Below are 21,604 nucleotides of genomic sequence, written 5' to 3' on the forward strand. Positions count from 1 at the left end.
TTATTCTAATTCTTTGCTGAAGAGATGCCTGGAGGTGAAATTGGATAGGGGTCCGTTTGAATCCGTCACTCCGTTTAGGAAGGAATGCGTATGAACACTCATTTGAGGAAGGAACACGTAGAACTGCTCTTTAAAACCTCGAATCCTTTTCCGTTTTCTTTTTCTTCTTTCTTCTTTTTTCTCTCTTCTCATCTTTTACTGTTTGACCTGCAAATCACAATGTTTAGCACTTCATCGTTTGTGTTCCTTGTGTTGCTTGCCGCTATGGCGGCATACTGGCGTCATGATCTCTTTGAACTTGTTGGAAGTGTTGTAGTGGTTTCTACTGTGTTTGTCGCGGGGGCTTGCTGTCTGAGCAGGTAAGTTTGAATATTTCATGCCTCATATGTCCCCTCTCCATGGCCAACCTGTGGGCCATGTTTCATGGCACCAAAGGAGTTGTCAAGGATGCCGTGCCAAGTCCCATCCCGAGTCCCATCCCAAGTCCCATCCAAATACCCCATTGAGACTAACATCGAGTAGTTCCCGTGCCAGGTTCTGGTGTTTGCTACAAAATGTAGCAAAGTTGGTCGTAGAGCCAAAAATTGAGATTGTCTACGCCGAGGCCAACGAGGCCGAGGCCAAGGAAAATGCGGGGCTGAAAGCCCAGATGGTGGTTTTGGAGCAGCAGCTCCGTGGTACAGAGGCACGAGCACGTGTTTCCGAGATAGCCCGAGAGACCGACAAGAAACGCCACGCCAAGGAGATCCGATACCTGGATTCTCAACTGGCGACCGTCTCCCGAGGCGTCAAGGAATCCCTGCGCGCGAAGGATCACGCCCTCGGCGAGTGTCGCCATTGGCGGGGCAAGTTTGAGGACCTGGAACAGCTAGAGCGGCAGGCCGAGAAAAACCCTATTCGCGGGATTCAGGGACGTGCTCGTTGGGCCCCGGCCAAAAAATACGGAATTACGAAGCGGGAACGTGGTCGACCGGCAACAAAGTTGACTGTCATTGCACAGGTGGCGATCGTCAATGCGGCATGGGAGTCCAAGATGGTCAGTTGTGAGTCCAAGCTGGCAAGCTTCGAGACCGATGCCAGAGACTATGTGGCCCGGACAACTAACCAGATTGGGTCTCTTCACGCCGCCGCCACCGCACTCAACGAGGAGAACGCACACCTCAAGCAGCAGATCCAGGCAAAGCCCGACATCTCCCACGAGCTGGCCCAGCAGCGACTGGAGGATGCGGTGCAACGCACAATGGTGTTTGCCAACCAGGAGCATGAGAAGCGTGTCAACTCGCTGAAGCAGACTCACCTTAAGGAGCTGATGGCAGCCAACGTCGACTACGAGAGGAAATTGGACGAGGCAACAGCGGCAATTAAGGCAAAGGAGACCGCGCTGGCCCAGCAGCATGAGGTAGCTGAGGGAGTGGCCCAGGAAAGCAATTCCTTGAGGGCTCAACTCGTTGCCAAGGAAACGCAGCTGGGCCAGCTGCGGGATGCGAATGCCAAGATTGCCGGTGATCTACAGATCACTAAGGAGGCAATGGCCAAGCTTGACCAGGAGTTAGAGCAAGAAACTGCTCGAGTGGTCAAGCTTGTGCAACAGAGCGACGGCCATGAAAGGGCCGGCAAGAGACTGCAAGAGAAGTACGCTAAATCACAGTGTACGGTTGAGACTCTTGTGAGGGAGAAGGCGGACCTTGAGGAGGAGGTCGAGTGGAAAGAGCAAGCACTGCACGAGCTTGCGGACTCAAACGAAGAGTCCCAGCAAAACGTGCAAAAAATGGAGGGCGATAACCGGGTTCTGTTGGAGCACAATGCGGAGCTCCTGTGTCAGTCTGTGGCATCAGATATGGAGCACCAGCAGACCCGGGACAGAGTGGGCAGCCTCGAGCAACAGGTGGCGAATTACCAAACCGCGGAGGCGGCAGACATCACGTCGGCGGTGCAAGAATTTGGTTTAAGTGCTGATTAAGCACCCGCCCCGGCCTCCCGACCCCCCGACCTCCGCCATCCTGCTGCTTGGTTGCTCACTCTGTCCTTCAGTGCTTCCTTATCTACTCTATCCCCAAATCAAGGTCCCCACCCCCTCTCGCTCCTTTCTTCCTGTTGGCTTTGTTAATTCCCTCACTTCCGTTCATCTGCCCCATCCCCATCTGTCGCATCTCCCCTCTCCCTCTCCCCTTCCCGCCGCGACCGACAGTCATTGTCCATTACATCACAGCATGTCCCGTTGATCGCTCACGCTCCTCTTATGAATTCTTCACCTTACCGTTCGTTTGCCGCTCGGCCATTGCTGCTGAGTCTGGCCAAGCTTTTTCTCGTCGCCGTCTCACAAATTCCATTCGCCACTGCTGCGCCTACCTTCTCACCTCTCTTTCTGTCATCCCGCGACACAGAACCACCAAAGGAACCGAGCGATCCGAGTTTATGGCTTTACTTGGGATTTTCAGCTGCTCTTGTGCTGAGCGGTGGCGCATTTGCTGGTCTTACGATTGCCTTGATGGGACAGGTCAGCTCTTTCCAACGCGGCTAAAAATTCCCTGATGAACCACACTAACATCCTGTTTGCATACAGGATGAAGTTTATCTCCAAGTCATCAAGACGTCCGGCGAAGGGCATGAAAGGAAAAATGCTACTAGCGTTCTCAAACTCTTGAACCACGGGAAACATTGGGTTCTTGTCACCCTCCTCCTCAGCAATGTGATCACAAATGAAACTCTACCCATCGTCCTTGACCGAACACTTGGCGGCGGTTGGCCGGCGGTGCTAGGAAGTACTGCTTTGATCGTCATCTTCGGTGAGATTGTTCCGCAGTCCATCTGCGTTCGTTATGGTCTTCCCATCGGTGCCTGGATGGCACCTTGTGTTTTGGTCTTGATGTACATCATGTCTCCAGTCGCATGGCCTATCGCAAAGTTGCTAGATAAGCTCCTTGGGGAGGATCATGGTACCATATACAAAAAGGCTGGATTGAAAACACTCGTCACCCTCCACAAAACCTTGGGCGAAGCCGGAGAGCAACTTAACTCCGATGAAGTGACCATTATTAGTGCAGTCCTTGACCTCAAAGAGAAGTCAGTAGGCAGCATCATGACACCAATGGACGATGTCTTCACTATGTCTGCCGACACTGTCCTGGACGAACGCACGATGGACCACATTCTTTCCCAAGGATATTCCCGTATTCCCATCCATGCACCCGACAATCCGATGAATTTTGTTGGTATGCTCCTTGTCAAGATGCTCATTACATACGACCCGGAAGATTGCAGACATGTTCGCGATTTTGCTTTGGCTACACTTCCTGAAACACGCCCTGAAACCAGCTGTCTGGATATTGTGAATTTCTTCCAAGAGGGCAAGTCCCATATGGTTCTTGTCTCTGAATATCCTAGTGAGGATCGTGGCGCTCTTGGAGTCGTCACTCTGGAAGATGTTATCGAAGAATTGATCGGAGAAGAAATTATTGACGAATCTGATGTCTTTATTGATGTCCACAAAGCCATCCGACGAATGACACCTGCACCCAAGTCTCGTGTCGCCAAAGGCAAGATTGTCGAGGAACCTCCTTTGAACGCCTCTGTTGTCACCGATGGCGACTTGATCGATGTGGATTCCACACAACCCTCATCTCTCCCCAAGCCTTCCGACTTAATTCGACGCCGCAGTTCCGCGGAAGCACCTCTTCCCCGCTTTCAACTTCGCAAAACTAATGCCGACATCAACCCCGACTCGGCAAATGAATGGGTCACACAAGTCGGCACCACAGATGAGATTCGAGAGCACCTAAAGCATCTTGGTCCCTCCAACCTGGCCAGTAAGCCACGCCAAACCCGTTACCATGCTGTCAAAATCAAGCGCAATAGCGCTTCTCCGTCCCGTTCCGCACAAACCGAGTTTGAGTCCGGACAAAGCACTTCCGACTCACAAAAGCTTATTACTTCTTCTACTGGATACCAAGGTGGCATAGGCGCGGGCTTGCTCAACTCCGCGGGATCAGACGCCAAAGATGGTGCGCATACTCTCAAACTTGGCTACGGCACCATAGCTTCGAATGACAATGTGAGCAAAGGCACCGGTGCTCAGCAATACAAAGACCTTCCCCATGTCTCCATTCCCGAGGCTGTCCGTGAGGAGCATGAAGACCAACCGCGTTCTGGGTCGACGCGGAAGGCTAGTAGTGACGAAGGCAGTATTGAATCGTCTGGTACACCAGGCTTAATTTACCACCACAGAGGACCGGCGCGCAGTGGAAGCATCACAGAACAGATTGTGGATGTCAATGGTATTCGCAAAGTTGTCCTTCATGCAAATTGCTCGGGCTCTTCAGAAGGTGAATCTCATTCATCAGGCCATCGTCACCACCGCCATGCCGAGGGTGCAGTCGTTGACACCGATGACGCAAAATCAGAAAATCCCGACATTGCCCACGCAAAATCCAAAAAAAAGCGCCGCCGAAAGAAGCACGGCAAAGCTTCAAAATCTCATGGCGGTCCCTCAGAGGACCAGCCGTTACTCTAATAAGCAGTCATTTCAATCATTGTTACTCCAATGAGACGTTACATAGTTGAAAGAAACTAGCCAAACTTATTTCCCACTACCGTAATTTTCCGTATTCGCTTTTCTTTGCAAGAGTATATGGCAAATGAAAAGCCTGAATCCTTTGAATTCCCAGAAGCGTTTGATATACCGTAGAGGATAGATTTCAGTCACAGACCTCGTAGCCTAACTTGGAAATGATTCATGTCAATATTGGAGATATAGGATAGGTATGCTGTTACACCTAATATAACCTCGAGACACGGACACTATGCAGATTTGCTTTGATTTTCTCAGACTAGATACATGAATGTCCTTTCTAAAAGAACCCCCCCAAATAACAGGATATGACGGCCCGCTGGCAACAAAAGGTATATGCAACATGTGATCGCTATCCATACATCCATCATAAAGTTGTTCAATGTTCGGCGAGGCCTCGTTAAAACCGCCCGGGTTGAAAAACTCATTCGAGAAAATGGCCCGACTCGGAAAGAGTACCTCACGTGGTTATTTCGATGACTCGAAACGCTCGTAGAAACCCACAGGTTGCCAAAAGTCGAGCAGTCTTCGCGCACGGGAGTAACGGGCGTGCAAGTTGAAGAGGTGCAATGGTTGTCGATGTATTGCGAGTATTGGCGAATGTTTCTTTGGTGATGTCCAAAAGACGATGTCGTAAATGAAAACCGATCAATTGATGTGATTTCTTGTTGGTGATGTGATGAAGCGATCATTGCAGAAGGGGATCCTAGTGAGAAAGTTAGTTTTGCAAAATGAAAGAACGGCACAGATTGAACATACGCGGAAGTGCTTCTGGTGATTGTTGGCACGCTGGACACGGGCAACATAGCGATTCTCTTGGCGAAGGGCACGAGTTCTCTCGCGGCGGTCGGCAATGAGAGCAGCTTCCTTTTGCTCTTCGGTGACTCCAATCATGCCCATGCCACCGTTGGCACGAGTGACAAGAGCGCGGTGATGGTTGTTGCGGACACGAGGTGGCTCCTCCTCAACTTCTCCATTCGCGATGGCAAGCTGGCGGGCAGCTCGTTCGGCGGCCGAGGGGTATTTGTGTAAGTTTTGCCTGTAGTATTTGGCAAGCGAACGATGGCCAACACTCTTTCCAGATGGAAGGTGGAGCTCGTAATCTGCCTCGTAGGCACCAGATGCGTTTCGGTATGAGTCAAGATCGTCCTCATCGTCGGAGGATGCGGAACTGTCGGTTTCCCAACCTTGGTCCTCTCCATCGGGGTTCACTTTGACGCCGCCGCTCTCAGCAGTGGATTCATCCTCATCGTCGGAGTAGGTGCTCCGGAAATCGTAGTATTGGCCAATTTCAACTTGTTCTTCTTCGGATTCGAAGGCAATCATGCAGTGGCTCTTGTCGCGCATGTGGGTTTGGATGGCCTGTGCGTCGTTCTTGATGGCATGGCAGTAAAGACATTCGAAGTTTTCGGTGATTTTTCGGTAGAGATAGTTCACGAGGCCATCGAGGTCCGCCAAATATTTTTGTTCGGGGATGAACATGCCGTGATCTTTGCGCATGTGGTCCACGTTGGTGTGAATATCGGTTGATTCGGTTTTGCAGAAGAGGCAGCGAGATGGCAAGAAGTCATCTTTCTGGATATCTGTTTCCATATCCTCGTCTTCTTCTTCTTCATCAATGGTCGTAGTCTTGAGGCCCTCGGTGACCTTGCTGACGTCATTGTCGGATTTGGTCACGGGTTCGCCGAGAGAGAAAGCGGAACTCTGAACGGAGGCAGCATCGCCATCCTTACGTAGGATAGCCGCACGTTGCTTATGCTTTGAGCTTTTGATGTGATTTTGGTACGAGTTTTCGCTGTAGAATGCCTTGTTGCAGGTATGACAGGTCTTTTCGTAAGAAGCCTTAGCGGCAGCCTCGTTGGATGTAGCTTTGGCGGCGAGTACTTTTTCGTTGAAAGTTTCGAGAGTGACGGGTGGCAGAGAAGCGATGCGACGCTTCATGTTGTATAGACTAGGGCAAATGAGCTACTGAATTGACCAAAAAAAAAAAATTTAAGACTTACTGCCAGTCTTTGCGCATGTGATCTCTCTGCGCCTCGCTGCGTTGGAAGGCAACAAGACAGGTGTTGCAAGTGTATTGCAGCGAGGCTGCATCTTGGTTGGTCGACGACATATCGGTGATTTTTTCAGAGTCGTGGGTAGTTGAAAGGGCGGGTTTTCCCTGTGGATTGTGGGATGAATATTTGTTGTAGGCGGGGTACATATGAAGGCTCTGCCTTGGCCCGATTTCAATGATTTTTTGATGATCTGAGTATATATTGATCAAAGTAGATGACAGTGATACTCAGATAGATGTAAGAGAGAAGAATTTTTGAAAGGAAATACTCTTGCGAGTCAGCCTTTATGCACTTAGACTGTCGTTCAGGGTTGATCTTCTGAATTTACTTTTCTTATCGAGCGACTAAACCCCTCTACAATGCTACTAGTACTATTTAGGTAATCGCACTAACTGTAAATGGCTTAGTACTTTCCAAAAAGGCTGGCGGGCTGAGTAACCAAGGTCCAGCCGGACTATTTGACTTCCGATAGCTCCGATGCCACCAGTGAATATTCCATGCCTGAGGCATCACAGTCTTACATAGGTAAGCTGGAGCATCTTGGTCTTGATTCAACGTGTGGAGACGAACAATTTACTAGTGCCCTCAATACCATACAGCTATCTTCACTCCCTCAGATATGCCACTCTGTTGAAAATGACAAGGCTCCGCGGAGGTTCTATCGATGACCCAGGCATCGCGCGTTCCCCCGGGCAAACTCACAGTTATCGGTCAAAACTCCCACCAAACGCACCGGATGCGCTCATACACAACACTATCGAGGTATCCGACCCCTCAAGGGTCCTTCCACGATATCGTGATGATCGAAGGCGAAAATTCAACGGCTTGGTGCGCAGGTGAGTGGAACTCCAACCGTTAGGCCTCGACTTCCTAACTCCGCATGAGACTAATTGGTTTGGTGGAAAAGGTACAAAGCTCAACTGCTTCACGGCTGCGATGATCCCGGATGTCGAACCGCCACATGTGCCAGTCATCGCAGAAGACTCAGTGAAGCTCCATATCGTCGATACACGGAACTGAGTGCGAGGACCTTGGCATGCTACCTCGCCAGCTTGGATGACGCGGAGACCGGTTTATGTCTGAACGTGCCTAAACCTCCACCACAATTGACAGCGGAAGATTATCATCGGATTTCCCTGCGGCGAACACGTACACTTGAAGCACAGACGGCAGCGGCTAACAGATCACCAAATCCCGATCAGGACGATGAAGGCCACTCCGCTCACAACGCGTCCAGACCTGGGCAAAACAGATCAGTCGCCTCGAAAGTGAAAGAAGAGGCTTTCTCGCCTCAAATTCGTGCCGGTGGCAGCTATATTCAAGACCTCGACCATACCGCCGAGCAACAACTAAAAGACCCCAAGTCTTTTACACAGAACCTCTTTGATACAATTTCGCTCCGTATGGTTGAATGGCTTCCTCTTCGCCGTGCCCCAGATACATTGGAGCCAGCATCCAAATCACCCGCACCGGGACCGGCGAAACCCGATTGCGATGCCGACAAAGTTCCAGGCAGAGATCTCAAAACCCCAGGCAGTTCCACACTTGCACACCAACCAGGCTCTCAGCCACGTACTCCTTCGTCACGATCATCGGGATCTCAGCCCTCCGCGGTCGAGCTCAAGTTTCAGAACCAGCATGTCAAGCGACTCTCAGTCTCCGAGATTGACCATTGGCGCCAGAGTCCACGTTCCAGCCTTGACGATAAAAGGAAGCCAGAATTCAACAAGAAGCTCCCAATGACTTCTTCTGATGAGTTCATCAGCTTACCCTCACCACCAGCGTTAAAGCACCGTCCGCAAAAGCACCGCGGAAGAATTGGGGACGTCGATCCAGTTCCTCTCAAGGAACAGCGAAAAAGTCAACGGCGTGTCTCCTGGGACAGCCAGAAGCTGCTGGGTGAGGTATCTCCTATCAATAGTACGGCAAGCACGGAGCTCATACCTCCTCTTCCTTCCGTTGCCCAATCTTCCAGCGAGTACAAGATAACGCAAGCTCCTGCCAAAAACTCGCTAGACACAGTCCCGCTGGCTCAGACGGTCACTCATCTTACACCCGAAATCATCAATGGTCTGTCACAAGTCATGATTGAGTCTGCGGAAGACGCCGGTTGCTGGGAGGAAGAGCTTGATCGTATCCAGTGCGCTGGCAGTTTTGAGCAGCCGGACTGGCGTTTCGCTACTCTACGTCAGCGTGAGGTATTTCCGTTCGTTGCTCAAAGTGCATTTTTCGTGTTCAGCAGCCCCAGTCAGATCTTGCGCTCCTTTGGTAGCGAATCAACGGATATGATCGGGGCTACTTCCAGTCGTCTTGATATTTCCAATTTGCGGTTATCACTGCAGCGCTTATTTACAATTTGCCCATGGGATATTACACTACACAGCCTATGGAGCTCCCTGGACAAGCTCTTTGTTCCCCCGCGGGAATTTACCTCTTCTGGACGGCCATCCCGCCGATCTTCTCGTAGTTCGACCATGACAGGAGCTGTGCCCCCTCCAGTCGTTCCCCGACGAATGTCTGAGACTGCCAATGAAGATCATCTGTCGGATTCGGATGCTGCCTATATTGCCACGGTTGTCTTGTTCGCTTTGGTCAGCTTTGTGCCTAATATTGACTTGGGAACTTGGAAAGCGGTGGTTCGGATGCGTGCCGCTGGGTCTGTTGCTTCACTATCAGACATGCGCAAGCTGCCTCCGAAGAATGCTCAGCAAGCCATCGAGGTGACGGACAGATTGGAGCACGAGTTAGGCCTCCGCCTCATTAATCGCCTCGTGCGGGCCCTCACTGCACGACTGGCATACCATGAAATATCCAAGGCTCGCCAAGCATACAGCCTGGACCTACCAAAACAGGGAAGACTCAGCGTCTTAGACCGCGTGATTGACTATCTTAGTGAGCACCACATCTCTCATACTGCTGGCAGCGATGAGCCAGGTGAGTCCATTAGCCCAGCCTCTCTTATTGTTGAGTGGCTTCGGACTCTTTTCCTGCGTGAATGGGACGGCAACCCTGAAATGGCTCGTAGCAGCCCAGCCGGTGGTGCGGTTCATATTCTAGCCTCAATGTACAAGGAACGAAACCGGTTAGGTCTGTTACCCGAAGACTTCCATACACCTCTTCTCACAGAGCGGCTGGACCCTTTGGATATGCCCGTGGCATGGGCTGGGGGCGTCCCCAACAACCGAACGATGCATCTGCTATCATACTCCTTCCTTTTCCCTCCATCCTCTCTCGTGATCTACTTCCGTGCTTTGAACTATTCCGCCATGACCAAATCCTATGAGGCTGCTATGACCACCACGAGGCATGTCAATCAGACTGCCTTCGGCGCTATTCAAATTTCCGATGATCCTCGACTCCCCGCCGGCATGAGAACATCCATGTCGACTTACCTTGTTCTCGTTGTCCGCCGAGATAATATTCTCTCCGATGCCTTGAGCCAATTATGGCGGCGTGAAAAGCGCGAACTGATGCGACCCCTGAAGGTACAAATGGGCATGGATGAAGGAGAAGAAGGGCTTGACCATGGTGGTGTTCAACAAGAGTTCTTCCGTTTGCTCATGGGTCAAGCCTTTGACCCATCTTATGGCATGTTCACATTTGACACTCGACACCGCATGTCTTGGTTCCAACCGTGCTCATTGGAACCTCTCTACAAGTTCGAACTTGTTGGTCTGTTGATGTCTATTGCCATTTACAACGGCCTGACCCTCCCTGTGAACCTGCCCACCGCCTTCTACCGCAAAGTGCTGGGCCTGAAGGTGAAGCATCTGGACCACATTCGAGATGGATGGCCGGAGCTTAGCCAAGGGCTGGATACATTATTGGCATGGAAAGATGGCGATGTCGGCGATATTTTCACGCGAACTTACGAGTTCAGCTTCGAAGCCTTTGGAAGTATAGAGACAATCGATATGCTGAAGGTTAATCGGGATGCGCCGTGGCCTCTTGCTAGCAAAATCACCACCCCGGCTCCGGCTCCGGCTCCGGCTCCTATCGCAGGCTCTAGCGCTTGGATAGATGCGCCAGCTTACTACGACCCTCCAATATTGAGCTCAACAACCTCCATGGCAGTTGAGGAGGCTACCGGTGTCACATCCCGTGAGCCTGCCTCAGGCATGACCCCCAAGTCGGGGCCTGAGTCTGTATCACTTCAGCCCCCTCTACTCCCAGCTGAAGAGGCCGCGCTTGTGACCAATAAAAATCGACACCAGTTTGTTAAAGATTACATCTTCTGGCTCACAGGCAAATCCATTCGACCACAGTTTGAAGCCTTCCAGAGGGGTTTCAACACGTGCCTGGATCGATCGGCTCTGTCCATCTTCTCCCCAGAAGCCCTCAAAACCGTGGTAGAAGGTATCCAATCTATTGACGTAGAAGAGCTCGAGAAGCACACCCGGTACGAGGGTGGATTTGGGCCTGATCATCGTGTCATTCGTGACTTCTGGGATATTATCCAAGAATACCCCAATGAAAAGAGGGCCCAGTTACTCGAATTCGTCACTGCTAGTGACCGAGTCCCCGTCAACGGAATCTCAAGTATTATGTTTGTGATTCAGAAAAATGGCGTTGGAGATTTAGTAAGTTCCACTTTCTCCAACAGTATATGAAGTCTCATGCTGATTGTTCCTATAGCGTCTTCCTACCAGCTTGACGTGCTTCGGACGTTTGCTTTTGCCAGAGTATTCGTCAAGGGAGGCCTTAGCGAAGAAGCTGGACAAGGCTCTCGAAAATGCCCAAGGATTTGGCGTTGCATAAAAGGTTGTCAGATTTCATTGTTTTACCCATACATACCCACTTGTTCTATAATTGATGTGTTGGCATTCTATCTCAGTGCAAATAGCATATTTTCATATAGTACTTGAGCTCCTACTAGACATATAAAGAGGATCCCTCATTAAGATAGACAAATCACAGGTTATAGATCTCCATCGGACTCCAGTGCAGAGCTGTGGTTCGCCTGACGATGTGGCGCTACGCAAAATTATATGACCAAATCGGACTTCTGAGGTCCGGGAGGATTTTATGACTCTTAACGTTCATTTCCCTTTGTATATCTTTGTTTCCAGCATATATCTCTCAATTGCATTGGGAATATTTTTTGAGCCCAATACTCTGTAGGCACTCCGATTCGCATCCCTTGCCCAGGCCCCCCGCCGCGATAAGAACTCCCCGCGGTCAGGGTCTTCAATATCTCCAAGCTTCTAACATAAATTTACCAGCTTACCCCAGATATTCTCAACATTGAAAATGGCCCCAATTATCCACTGCGTGCGCCATGCCCAAGTACGTCCATATCGCGACAATGATCGCAGGAAACCCCCTCTTAACAATTGATTCGCAACCTTGCATCATGGCTCTTCTCTTCACTGCTCAGTCGACCTAATGGAACACCACAGGGCCTGCACAATCTTTGCACCGCCAACCACGTCATCCAAGACCCCCTCCTCACTGACCTTGGACACGAGCAATGCCGAAAGCTCCGCGAGACCTTCCCCCGCCATGCCAATATCGATCTGGTGACCGCCTCGCCCCTCCGTCGCACTCTCTATACCGCGCTTGAGAGCTTTGCGCCCGTCTTCGAGTCAAAGCCGGACTTGAAGATTATTGCCCTGCCTGATATTCAGGAGATCTCAGACGTTGCATGTGATACCGGTAGCGAGCCTTCTGTTCTGAAGGAGGAATTCCAAACAGGAGTTGATCTGGATCTCGTACATGATGGGTGGAATAACAAGGTATGCTTCTTACTTGCCTAAAACTCGGGGGTAGCCCCGACATTATCCAGCATGTGGTATACTTACATCTGTCCATCAAAAAGGAATCCGGTCGCTACGCCCCGGCCAACCAAGCCCTCAAGCAACGCGCTCGTGCAGCCCGTCGCTGGCTGAAAGCCCGCCCGGAGAAGGAAATTGTCATGGTCACGCACGGCGGGTTCTTACACTATTTCACTGAAGATTGGGAAGACAACAGCCTGTTCCAAGGTATGTGACGTAACACGCTATTGCGGGGAATTACTAACGTTTTTCATTCTCGCAGGCACCGGGTGGTCCAACACCGAGTACCGCACTTTCGCTTTCACCGAGGGAAAGCACACACACGATCTGGAGGGATACCCGCTGGATGGTGATAATGCCTCACTTGAGGAGACAAGCGACTCACGGCAGCGCCGGGGTAAGACTGGACCTATGCCTAGCCGGGAGGAACAGGAGACGCTGTATAAGAAGGGTATCCAAGGCTGGGGTGACCAGGGATTGCAGATGAGCATTGCTGAGCGGGAGGCGGCTAAGGCCACTGGAGGTGAGGAAGTCAATGGCGTCCGGGTATGAAATGGGCAGTGAACAAAAGTGTGATTTGATGGACATTGCTATTGTACTTTTCGACTATCGCCGCAGGTTACAAGGATAAAGCCAATATATACATAGATCTGACATAGACAAAAATAATACCTTGAATTAGGCTTTTTATTCCATTGTTTATTTCTTTACTTCAATTCCCCTAGTTCTTAAGCCCCTTGGACTATTTAGCCTGTGTATGTGTTTCAGCAAAGAATAGAACAAAGCCGACAAGCATGCATTGTAAGGTCTTCATTGTCGAGTCCTTTACCCGCTCTAAATCTTCTTCATCTTTGGCTGTGAACAACGACCTTCGGTGTCGGTAACACAATGAACCAGTCTGCCATAGCCATCTCGACAAAGAGCTTGTACAGCCACTATAGGCTAGGTTACCCTTTGTGTTGGACATAATTGTCTATATAATGGTAGTCGGGCCCGTCGCTTTTGATCCCATCATCAGGAGCATTCCAGTTCAAAGCAGAGCTTAACGCTTGTCTTCTACTACTATATATATATATAATATATGTGGACTGCGAATCATCCACTGAGTATCTTTCTTATTCCTTGCAAGATTGACACTGACACTTTCATCTAGGACCATTTACACAGAGTATCACGCTATATATATGCCACAGGTGGGCGTTCTCCCACAAGATGATCATTGCTAACATACAACAAACCAGGCCAACCTTGCATTCGACGAGTACCGATCCGAACATCCTTTATTACCTGTCTGCGGCTAAGTCCTTTAATAAACCCCATCCCCGCCCTTTACCTCCCTTACTAACAAGATACAGAGATTGCCACACCATTTACCGTCCCAAGACCTTCGAGTATAACGTCTTAAATATCATACAACACCCGGTGGGTCATACCAGATGCACTGAGATATACTAACAAACTGAATTAGGTTCTAAATGAGGATATTCCATCAACCGGGATTCAAACAGCGACCACTTGAATGGCTAAGTTCTTTATTACCCTTCCTGGCAACGTGAATAAGTGCTAACGAAGTATAGGCCCGTCGAGATTATTTGTCCAGAAATCATCACATGGTTCCCCTACCAGGTGAGTAATTCTCTGCCTTCGTGTCACTAATCATAATTTTATAGATACGCCCCGACGATATATCCACAATACACCCCGGCTAGCTACTAGCCAGTGAATTAGATTTACTACTCTCCTATGTGACTTGGATTCCATGCTAACGAATATAGACCGGAATTGTTTCTTTGTCCAAAAGCTTGCACATACTATTTTCTTTCCAAGCAGCTAGATCATTCCCTTCAGCCGCAGTCTGACTAATTTGGATTTTACAGGCAGCCGTATGTCACTAGACCATTGGATCTAACGGCTGAGTGAAGCTCTGACTTCATCCTTATCTAGAAAACTACCAATTATATGCTTTCCAAGCAGTTAAATGATTTCTTTCACCCCATTGTCACTAACTTATTACAGACATTTATGAATAGTTTCTGAGATTCCAATGTGCAGGTTCGTTGTGTCCAGCTCAACTGGTTATAACACTGGTTATAACACTTCCTTTATTTATACCAACGCAACCTAGCAAACTGTGATTGCTTCTTGGCTAATCAGCTACATTTCATTTCAACCTTGGATAGGGGTTGAAAGCATACCTAAGTCATTCCCTCGACCTTTTGTACTGATATCGATTTTAGAAGCCATCCCTTGATGGGTTAAGATGGACCCCGTTTGATGAGTATATGGATAAGTATACATAAAAGTTCTTCCTCAGAATACAGAATCAGTACTAATTGAAGCTGCAATATAGAGATTCTCCCTTCTTCTCTCCACAAGTCACCCTAGCAGCTAAGTCAATCCTTTCCTATTGCAATTAACATGGATTATAGGAGTTAAACAACAAGTGTGGCTGAATGTATAACCCAAATACGTACACTGTGTATCTTCAAGCCATATGTATTATGCCAAATTCCTTTCCCAAATTTGTGGTGGCTGATTTAATATAGGGTCAAACTAGGGCTTGCTATATTCAACGAAATATACGGTGAATACAAAACCAGCTTTGAGACCTATCTACCAGCGTCGTCTATGTCTGAACACAATTCTATATAGGTTGATTATTGCCCGACTGTTCGACCTATCTTGGGTCATCGTCGTGATCCGCTTGGAGGCGCTGTTCGGGCAATATATATGGGTGGCCTAGCTCCAAAAAGCAAAGCTACCGATATGGTCTTGAAATGCAGTGCCTGGGAACAATATCACTAGCACTCAATAGTAGAAATATTACAAATATACAATGCTTACTATGATGACAGCATGTAGATGACCAACCAATAGATGCAATAATTGGTAGGCTTGAATGTCATGCATAGAATGCCGCCTACATTTCTGGGCTTTAACTAAATGCTGATGCCTCAAGACATACGAATTAGCGGGGATAGGCCGTCTATTTTTAGGTGCCGATCACTAAGTCCCGTGGCGCAGACTAGCAGGCTTCATTCAACTCCCATTTCGATATAACTCCTCCACATAACCAGAGTCTCTGAGAACATTAAATCTCAGATGAGAACCTTGGAAGATGATCGATGAAAACTTACCCAGTACGTGAGCCCTTGTTGAGGTTACGTCATCCCGGCTTTGTGATTATCGTACTGACCGCAGGATAGCGTTCTTCCTCAAGAACAACTCAAAACAACCTCAGATCAGCACGATATACCACCGTCAACATGGCAATGACCCCGAACCTGCTTATTCCTTGCGCGCCCTTGACTCAACTGCCCCAGCATCACAAAACCGCTACGGGGTCGCGCTGTACGACCCTTACGTGACTGACGTTGTCTACGGCGAGGTCGCTGTAGCTCCAGATTGGACCCAACCGAGTCTGTCGGCAGACACAATACGAGCAAATGGCGGCGTTGTACCGCCCCCAGAACCCATCCTTCCTACCGAGTTCACCATCCAACTCTACAATCCCGACCAAGAGATCACAGTGAAATATCATACCAAGTCGTGGAACAAACCAGCACGGTGGGAATTTGAGATGCCGCAAAACACATTCCGGGTCCCGTCCACTTCAGTGCTAGACCAGACTCAGATCGATCCCTCTCTTGCAGACGTTACTCCGAAGTTGAGGTTTAGTTGGCGCAAGGATGGGAAGCTGTCAAAGGATTTGACATGTTTGTTGCACGGCAAAACTTCAACAATTGCCGAGACGCGCACAAAGAACCGTGAGCCAGACATTACGGTCGCTCTATTTCAAGGGCTCAAGGAGCTTACTCTCTACGAACCCAACCTCTCTCGCGTCGAGATGGAGGATACCAAGGGGTTGGAGGTCGTGCTACTCTTGGCTGCTGTTGCGATTCGAGATATTTTCTTTGGGCCTGCCAAGGAGGCTTTCCATATCACCCCCGGGGGGCCGAGCCAAGCTCGCAAGCCAGTAGTAGGGTCAAATGCAACCGCGGTGACAACTACACAAGCCGGTGATCCCAGGCGCGATCGGAGGAACTCACAGGCTCGACCACCAGGGGCAGAAATGAGTCGAAAGTCATCGATGCCTCGGCTCAGCATCCCGAGCTCCTCATCCCCGGCCCCACAAGAGAGGAGGCGACAGGACGAACTCGCCAGACAGGAAGAGGAGCGACGAACCCAGGAAGTTCTCGCTGCAGAACAAAAAGCACGGCGTCGGCGGGAGGCAGAAGTCGAAAAAGAAACCAAACGCTTGCAGCAGTTATATGGGAAAGAAGAAGAGCAAGCACGAATGCAACGACATACTCCAGCACCATCTTCCAGGCCCTACCTTCCACCTCGACACACCGGACCCGGCCAGCCTTACTCCCACCAGTACTCTCAATCTTCAGTCCAACTTTCCTCCCAACCTGAAGGCCGTCCATCTCATCCTCCCCGCCAACAACATTCCCACGGCGTTCCCAACGGCCCATACCTCCATGCACCGGGTCGCATGGATCCCCGAGCCCAATCTTCCACACACCTCATGCAGTCGCGGCCTCAACAACCACGCCCACAACCCCGACCACAGTCCACAGTTGGGTTCCACCAACAACCAACCGGCAGTGGAGCTTTACCAGTAGCATCGAGGCCAACGCCACAAGTCCAACCAAAAAAGAGTAGTTTCTTTGGGTTCCGACGCAGCAAGGAGGAAAGTGCTGCAACCAAGCTTGAAAAAAAGCGGAGTTCTATGGTCTGATCATCTATACCCTGGCGTTTTCTGCTTTTCCCCTGCATCATACTAAGCATTTCGTGGTTATGTTTTGCCTTCATGGCCATCATATTGTATATAGTTGCACAGCGATAATATTTTTATTGCAGTACACCTACATGGCATCTTCTATTCCACAAATTGTGACCTAGTAAATGAGGATAGATTCGCTATTTAATCAGCACTGGAGCCAAAGCCTTGCACCGCTTGGTGATATTTGCCCTCATCTGTTGCTCAAGGTTGCCCACTCAAAGTAGCTCCTTATTGTGGTCTAGCAGAACCCAGTCATCGCCCTCTAATTTTGCACGCGATTATCTAACTTACGCACCTCTTGCTGCGACTGTTCGTTTGAGCCCGCGAGCTCATGCAGTGCTTGCTCCCACCCCTCGACCTCCTCAAGATCCGCCTTCTCCCTCGGAACAGTCTCAACCGTACACTGTAACTTAGCGTACTTCTCTTGTAGTCTCTTGCTGGCCCTTTCATGGCCGTCGCTCTGTTGCACAAGCTTGACCACTCGAGCAGTTTCGTGCTCCAACTCCTGGTCAAGCTTGGCCATTGCTTCCTTCGTGATCTGTAGATCACCAGCAATCTTGACATCAGCATCCCGCAGCTGGGCCAGCTGCGTTTCCTCAAGGAATTGATTTCCTGGGCCACTCCCTCAGCTACTTCACGCTGCTAGACCAGTGCGGTCTCTTTCGCCGTTGTCTCGTCCAATTTCCTCTCATAGTCGACCTTGGGTTTGCCCTTCAAAGAGTTTGTTTCCTCTTTGGGGTAGATTGGGGATATCTCTAGGCAAGTCTTAAATCAGCCAATAGTTCAAACGCAAGCAGCATTGAGATCTGCCCAAGAAGAGACGTAAGATAAAGTGAGAGAAAGGTCAAGGAAAGGTAAGGAAGAGACGAAGAAGACAGGAAGAAGGCATGAAATAATGAACTTGCTCCACTATAGTCGGTCTCAATGTCCATAATGCTGAAATATATTGAGATCATGATCAAAGAGGAAATACCGAGGAAGCGCGGGGGAGAGGGAGAATGAAAAGAGTGGAAAGAAGTGGGAATAGGGATATAAATACCTTTTGAGATATAGAGGAAGGGAGGACGGGAAGAGAGAAAGAGTTCGACAGAGGAGATATTTATAGTTGTCTTTACCTTTGTAGGTGTAGAGGGAAGAATCGGGAGAGAGATAAGAAGGGAAGGAAAGGGGTATAAATACATTTATACCTCGAGAGAGATAGAGAGAAGGATTGTAAGAGGCAAGCAAAGGTGACAGGATATTAGGAAATAGATGAGAAACAGGAATTGACAGGAAAAAGAGGCGAGAGAAGGGGATATAAATATATTTTGAGATGTAGAGGAATGAGTCAAAGAGGGAAGACGTTGAAGTGAAGGGCGAGGGAATAAGAGTGAGAAGAAGGGCCGAAAAGGGAAGAGAGCCGTCATTAGAGGACCGAGGGAGAAAGATCAAAAGAGGATTGGAGTTGGGGTTATAGGAAGTGCCCTAAGTTGGTAGATTATAGATTGTACTGGGCGTTCATTGCCAAAGGTATGTATTAACGAATGTGTTAAGGACGTAAAGACCTGCCATGGTTGAAAGACAGCTTCAAAGGCCTTGAGTAATCATAACACCAATCCCTCCATTACCCGGCAACATTCACCAATCAATGCGCAAGCATAGGATGTTGAATCAAAGGGTGACAGCGCATGCAGTCAATATTCCAGTTTCCTTGGCCAAAGCAGCGGTAACGTGAGCAGGAACTCTTCTGTCAATGCCGAGAATCATCAGTGCTTCCTTCAGTAATTGACCCTTTGCGGATTCTTCAGAGCCATCGGTGGGAAGGGACTTCTTTGGGATTTCATTAAAGGCCAGCTTGGTTGAGACAGGGGCAACAGCCATGAAATTAATATTGACCCCTTCTTGACCAAGAATGTTACCAACAACACCAATCTTTCCCGGTGAATCATAATTCTCGCAAATCAACAAGGTCCCCTCTGGCTCAAAAGAAGCCTCGAACCGACCCAGGCGGGTGATCAGTGGCTGATCTCCGGAGCAGGTGCCAGAAATAATTCGCTGCTGTTGGTCGGGAATGGACCCAGCAGACGTGTCACCGGAAGCTGGAGCTCGGGATGATGCCCGAGAAGGTGGACGTGCAACAAGAGTGACCAGCGACGAATAGGACGAGTGGTCTGATGGGTCGCGAGAGTGCTGCTCGGAGACAAAGATGCCACGTTCGCGAGCCACCAGCTCAGCGTTGACGATATTAATATTGAGTCCCTCCATGCTGCTGATAGGAGAAAGAAGGCCCTTGATCAAAGCAGCGAAGAGCGGCTTCGTGTTGTTGATGCTTGCCAACTCGCCTTGATAGATCAGATCGAAGGTGTTTCTGCTCATTGCTCCGCCAGGAGAAGCTGCATAGTGCTGAGTATACAGACTGCCCAGCTTTTCGACCAGGCGTACAAATGGCTGCAACTTTTTGTATTCCTCGGGCAGGATGAGAGGCGCATTGACAGCACTGCGTGGCAACGACCCTTGCAAGATTTCAAGCACTTGTTCGCACACATCGACTGAAACATTCTCTTGCGCCTCTACTGTCGAGGCACCGAGGTGCGGTGTGACGACTGCTCGTGGGTGAGCGATTAATCGTGCCGCAGATGAACCAGGAGCAGGAGGCTCTGAAGTAAACACATCGATAGCAGCACCAGCAAGATGGCCTGATTCTAGTGCGGCAAGCAATGCCTCCTCATCAAATGTACCTCCCCGAGCTACATTCAATACCCGGGCACCTGGCTTCAGCTGCGCCAGTTCGGCTTCGGCGATCATTCCTCGAGTTGAGGCAATGAGAGGTGTATGAATCGTTAGAAAATCAGCAGATGTGAGCAGCTCCGGGAGCGAGGATACGAGGGTGACCGAAGCCGAAGCTGCAACTGCCGGGGATGCATATGGATCGAGGGCATTCACATTCATGCCCAACCCCTTGGCCAGTCGTGCTACTGTCAATCCCACTAGTATAATGCACGGTCAAATCATGTTTCTAAAATCAATTGAGGGATAGTTACCCTTTCCCAATCCAACGATGGACAATGTCTTCCCCTTGACTTCCACGCCGACGAACTTGCTTCGTTCCCACTTCCCATCTTTGAGACTAGCACAGCTCTCGGGGATTTTCCTCGCCATGGACATCATCAACGCAATAGTATGCTCAGCTGCAGCACCAATATTCCCCGAAGGTGAGTTGACAACAACAATTCCGAGCTTTGTAGCTTCCTCGACATCTATACAACGATCAATAACTCCCCGCCGTACAACAAAATTCAAACATACCAACATTGTCAACTCCAACACCAGCACGCGCTACAACCTTTAGGTTTTTTGCAGCCTGTAGTACAGTTGCAGTGACCTTGGTCTCGGAACGAACGAGAAGGGCATCGTAATCGGGGATTATCTCGAGTAATTCATCGGCACTAAGACCTTTTCGCTCATGGACATCCAGTGAGCTGCGCAGAAGAGCCAGTCCATCTGGCGACAGCTTTTCTGGCACAAGGACCTTGGGACGAGATGCTCTTAGAAGAGGCATGATTCAATTCACTTGATGAAGGGAAAAGAGAAAGACAAAGACGGGATCAATTTAAGCCATTGAATCCCAAGCTCCCCGCGGCAGGCGCGCTCTCTCATCTTTGTCCAATCACCCTCTCTATACAATATGTCCAGGTGTACAGAACGCGGGGTACAACTGCCATCATTGGAAGCATCTACAAGGTACCCCCAGGATGAGGTACTCTCAGTGTGATTACGCTCAGTCAATCTCATTCGATTTCATATCCACTCTCCCGTCTTCATGTCATACTTCCGCCTCTCCCCCCTTCTCCATATTTTGCTGAACATCAATGCCATATGCTGTTGGTTTAAAAGCCAGATCATGCATCTTTCAGTCAAGGCCTTGTTTCCCATGGCTTTTCGCTGGGAAGGCGCCGTTACTAGGAGTGGATGGTCTGGAAGATCACCAATTGTCCGATGCCAAGAGACCGGAATCCTCTCCTTTTGACTCGTGGCCAACGAAGAAAGAAGTGTCAATCCCAGAAACATCCATTTCTTATCCACAGACTGGGCAGGAAAGTCTCGCCGGAAATAAGATATCGGGGAGGTTTGCAAGAGAGCACCAGCAATCCAAAGTTCTCCATTATGAAAGTTATCGCCAAGTTTTGTCAATGTTCATTATTGATACAAGGTAAGATCACGTGATCATATGACTACCCAGAGTGCTCGTGGGAGGTCGGTTGCCATCGCAGTATTTTTACCTCCCAACGCCCTTATTATTGGAAGACGACCCACGGCGTTTCCGGCAAGTCGGCTATAATGAGTCGGTGACTAGGAGATACTACTTTAGCCACGAGAAGAGTTTCTCCTCGGCCTGCATGAATATCGCAATTTATAAATAGGGGGTTACCGAATGTTG

At 49.5% G+C, this 21,604-nt stretch overlaps 7 protein-coding genes across 7 annotated transcripts; 4 read left to right on the plus strand and 3 right to left on the minus strand.

Moving 5' to 3' along the window:
- Nucleotides 1–219: 219 nt before the first annotated feature.
- N7447_001605 (putative DUF21 and CBS domain protein (Mam3)) lies at nucleotides 220–4,510 on the plus strand (the record flags this gene model as incomplete). Its single annotated transcript, XM_057225881.1, is given in 5 exon segments — nucleotides 220–359; nucleotides 523–1,930; nucleotides 2,032–2,193; nucleotides 2,210–2,497; nucleotides 2,564–4,510. The coding sequence occupies 5 exon segments, from the start codon at nucleotides 220–222 to the stop codon at nucleotides 4,508–4,510; spliced, it is 3,945 nt and encodes a 1,314-aa protein (XP_057089897.1).
- A 745-nt stretch (nucleotides 4,511–5,255) lies between these two features.
- Nucleotides 5,256–6,822, minus strand: N7447_001606 (putative C2H2 finger domain protein; the record flags this gene model as incomplete). Its single annotated transcript, XM_057225882.1, has 3 exons — nucleotides 6,571–6,822; nucleotides 5,327–6,518; nucleotides 5,256–5,273 (listed from the first exon to the last, which is right to left on the minus strand). Exons 1-3 carry the CDS (start codon nucleotides 6,768–6,770, stop codon nucleotides 5,256–5,258), a joined length of 1,410 nt encoding a protein of 469 aa, XP_057089898.1. The 5' UTR covers nucleotides 6,771–6,822.
- A 438-nt stretch (nucleotides 6,823–7,260) lies between these two features.
- Nucleotides 7,261–11,382, plus strand: N7447_001607 (HECT domain protein; the record flags this gene model as incomplete). Its single annotated transcript, XM_057225883.1, has 3 exons — nucleotides 7,261–7,460; nucleotides 7,532–11,204; nucleotides 11,260–11,382. The coding sequence occupies 3 exons, from the start codon at nucleotides 7,261–7,263 to the stop codon at nucleotides 11,380–11,382; spliced, it is 3,996 nt and encodes a 1,331-aa protein (XP_057089899.1).
- Nucleotides 11,383–11,874: 492 nt separating this feature from the next.
- Nucleotides 11,875–12,950, plus strand: N7447_001608 (uncharacterized protein; the record flags this gene model as incomplete). Its single annotated transcript, XM_057225884.1, has 4 exons — nucleotides 11,875–11,910; nucleotides 12,024–12,359; nucleotides 12,410–12,605; nucleotides 12,661–12,950. 4 exons carry the CDS (start codon nucleotides 11,875–11,877, stop codon nucleotides 12,948–12,950), a joined length of 858 nt encoding a protein of 285 aa, XP_057089900.1.
- A 2,566-nt stretch (nucleotides 12,951–15,516) lies between these two features.
- On the plus strand, nucleotides 15,517–17,142 carry N7447_001609 (uncharacterized protein; the record flags this gene model as incomplete). Its single annotated transcript, XM_057225885.1, has 2 exons — nucleotides 15,517–15,538; nucleotides 15,605–17,142. 2 exons carry the CDS (start codon nucleotides 15,517–15,519, stop codon nucleotides 17,140–17,142), a joined length of 1,560 nt encoding a protein of 519 aa, XP_057089901.1.
- A 307-nt stretch (nucleotides 17,143–17,449) lies between these two features.
- N7447_001610 (uncharacterized protein) lies at nucleotides 17,450–17,710 on the minus strand (the record flags this gene model as incomplete). Its single annotated transcript, XM_057225886.1, has 1 exon — nucleotides 17,450–17,710. One exon carries the CDS (start codon nucleotides 17,708–17,710, stop codon nucleotides 17,450–17,452), a length of 261 nt encoding a protein of 86 aa, XP_057089902.1.
- Nucleotides 17,711–18,837: 1,127 nt separating this feature from the next.
- Nucleotides 18,838–20,725, minus strand: N7447_001611 (uncharacterized protein; the record flags this gene model as incomplete). Its single annotated transcript, XM_057225887.1, has 3 exons — nucleotides 18,838–20,153; nucleotides 20,208–20,423; nucleotides 20,473–20,725. 3 exons carry the CDS (start codon nucleotides 20,723–20,725, stop codon nucleotides 18,838–18,840), a joined length of 1,785 nt encoding a protein of 594 aa, XP_057089903.1.
- Nucleotides 20,726–21,604: the final 879 nt, after the last annotated feature.

Source organism: Penicillium robsamsonii (genome assembly GCF_028829455.1).
Source record: "Penicillium robsamsonii strain IBT 29466 chromosome Unknown utg000001l_segment0_segment0, whole genome shotgun sequence".
In the NCBI taxonomy this organism is placed as follows: Eukaryota; Fungi; Ascomycota; class Eurotiomycetes; order Eurotiales; family Aspergillaceae; genus Penicillium; species Penicillium robsamsonii.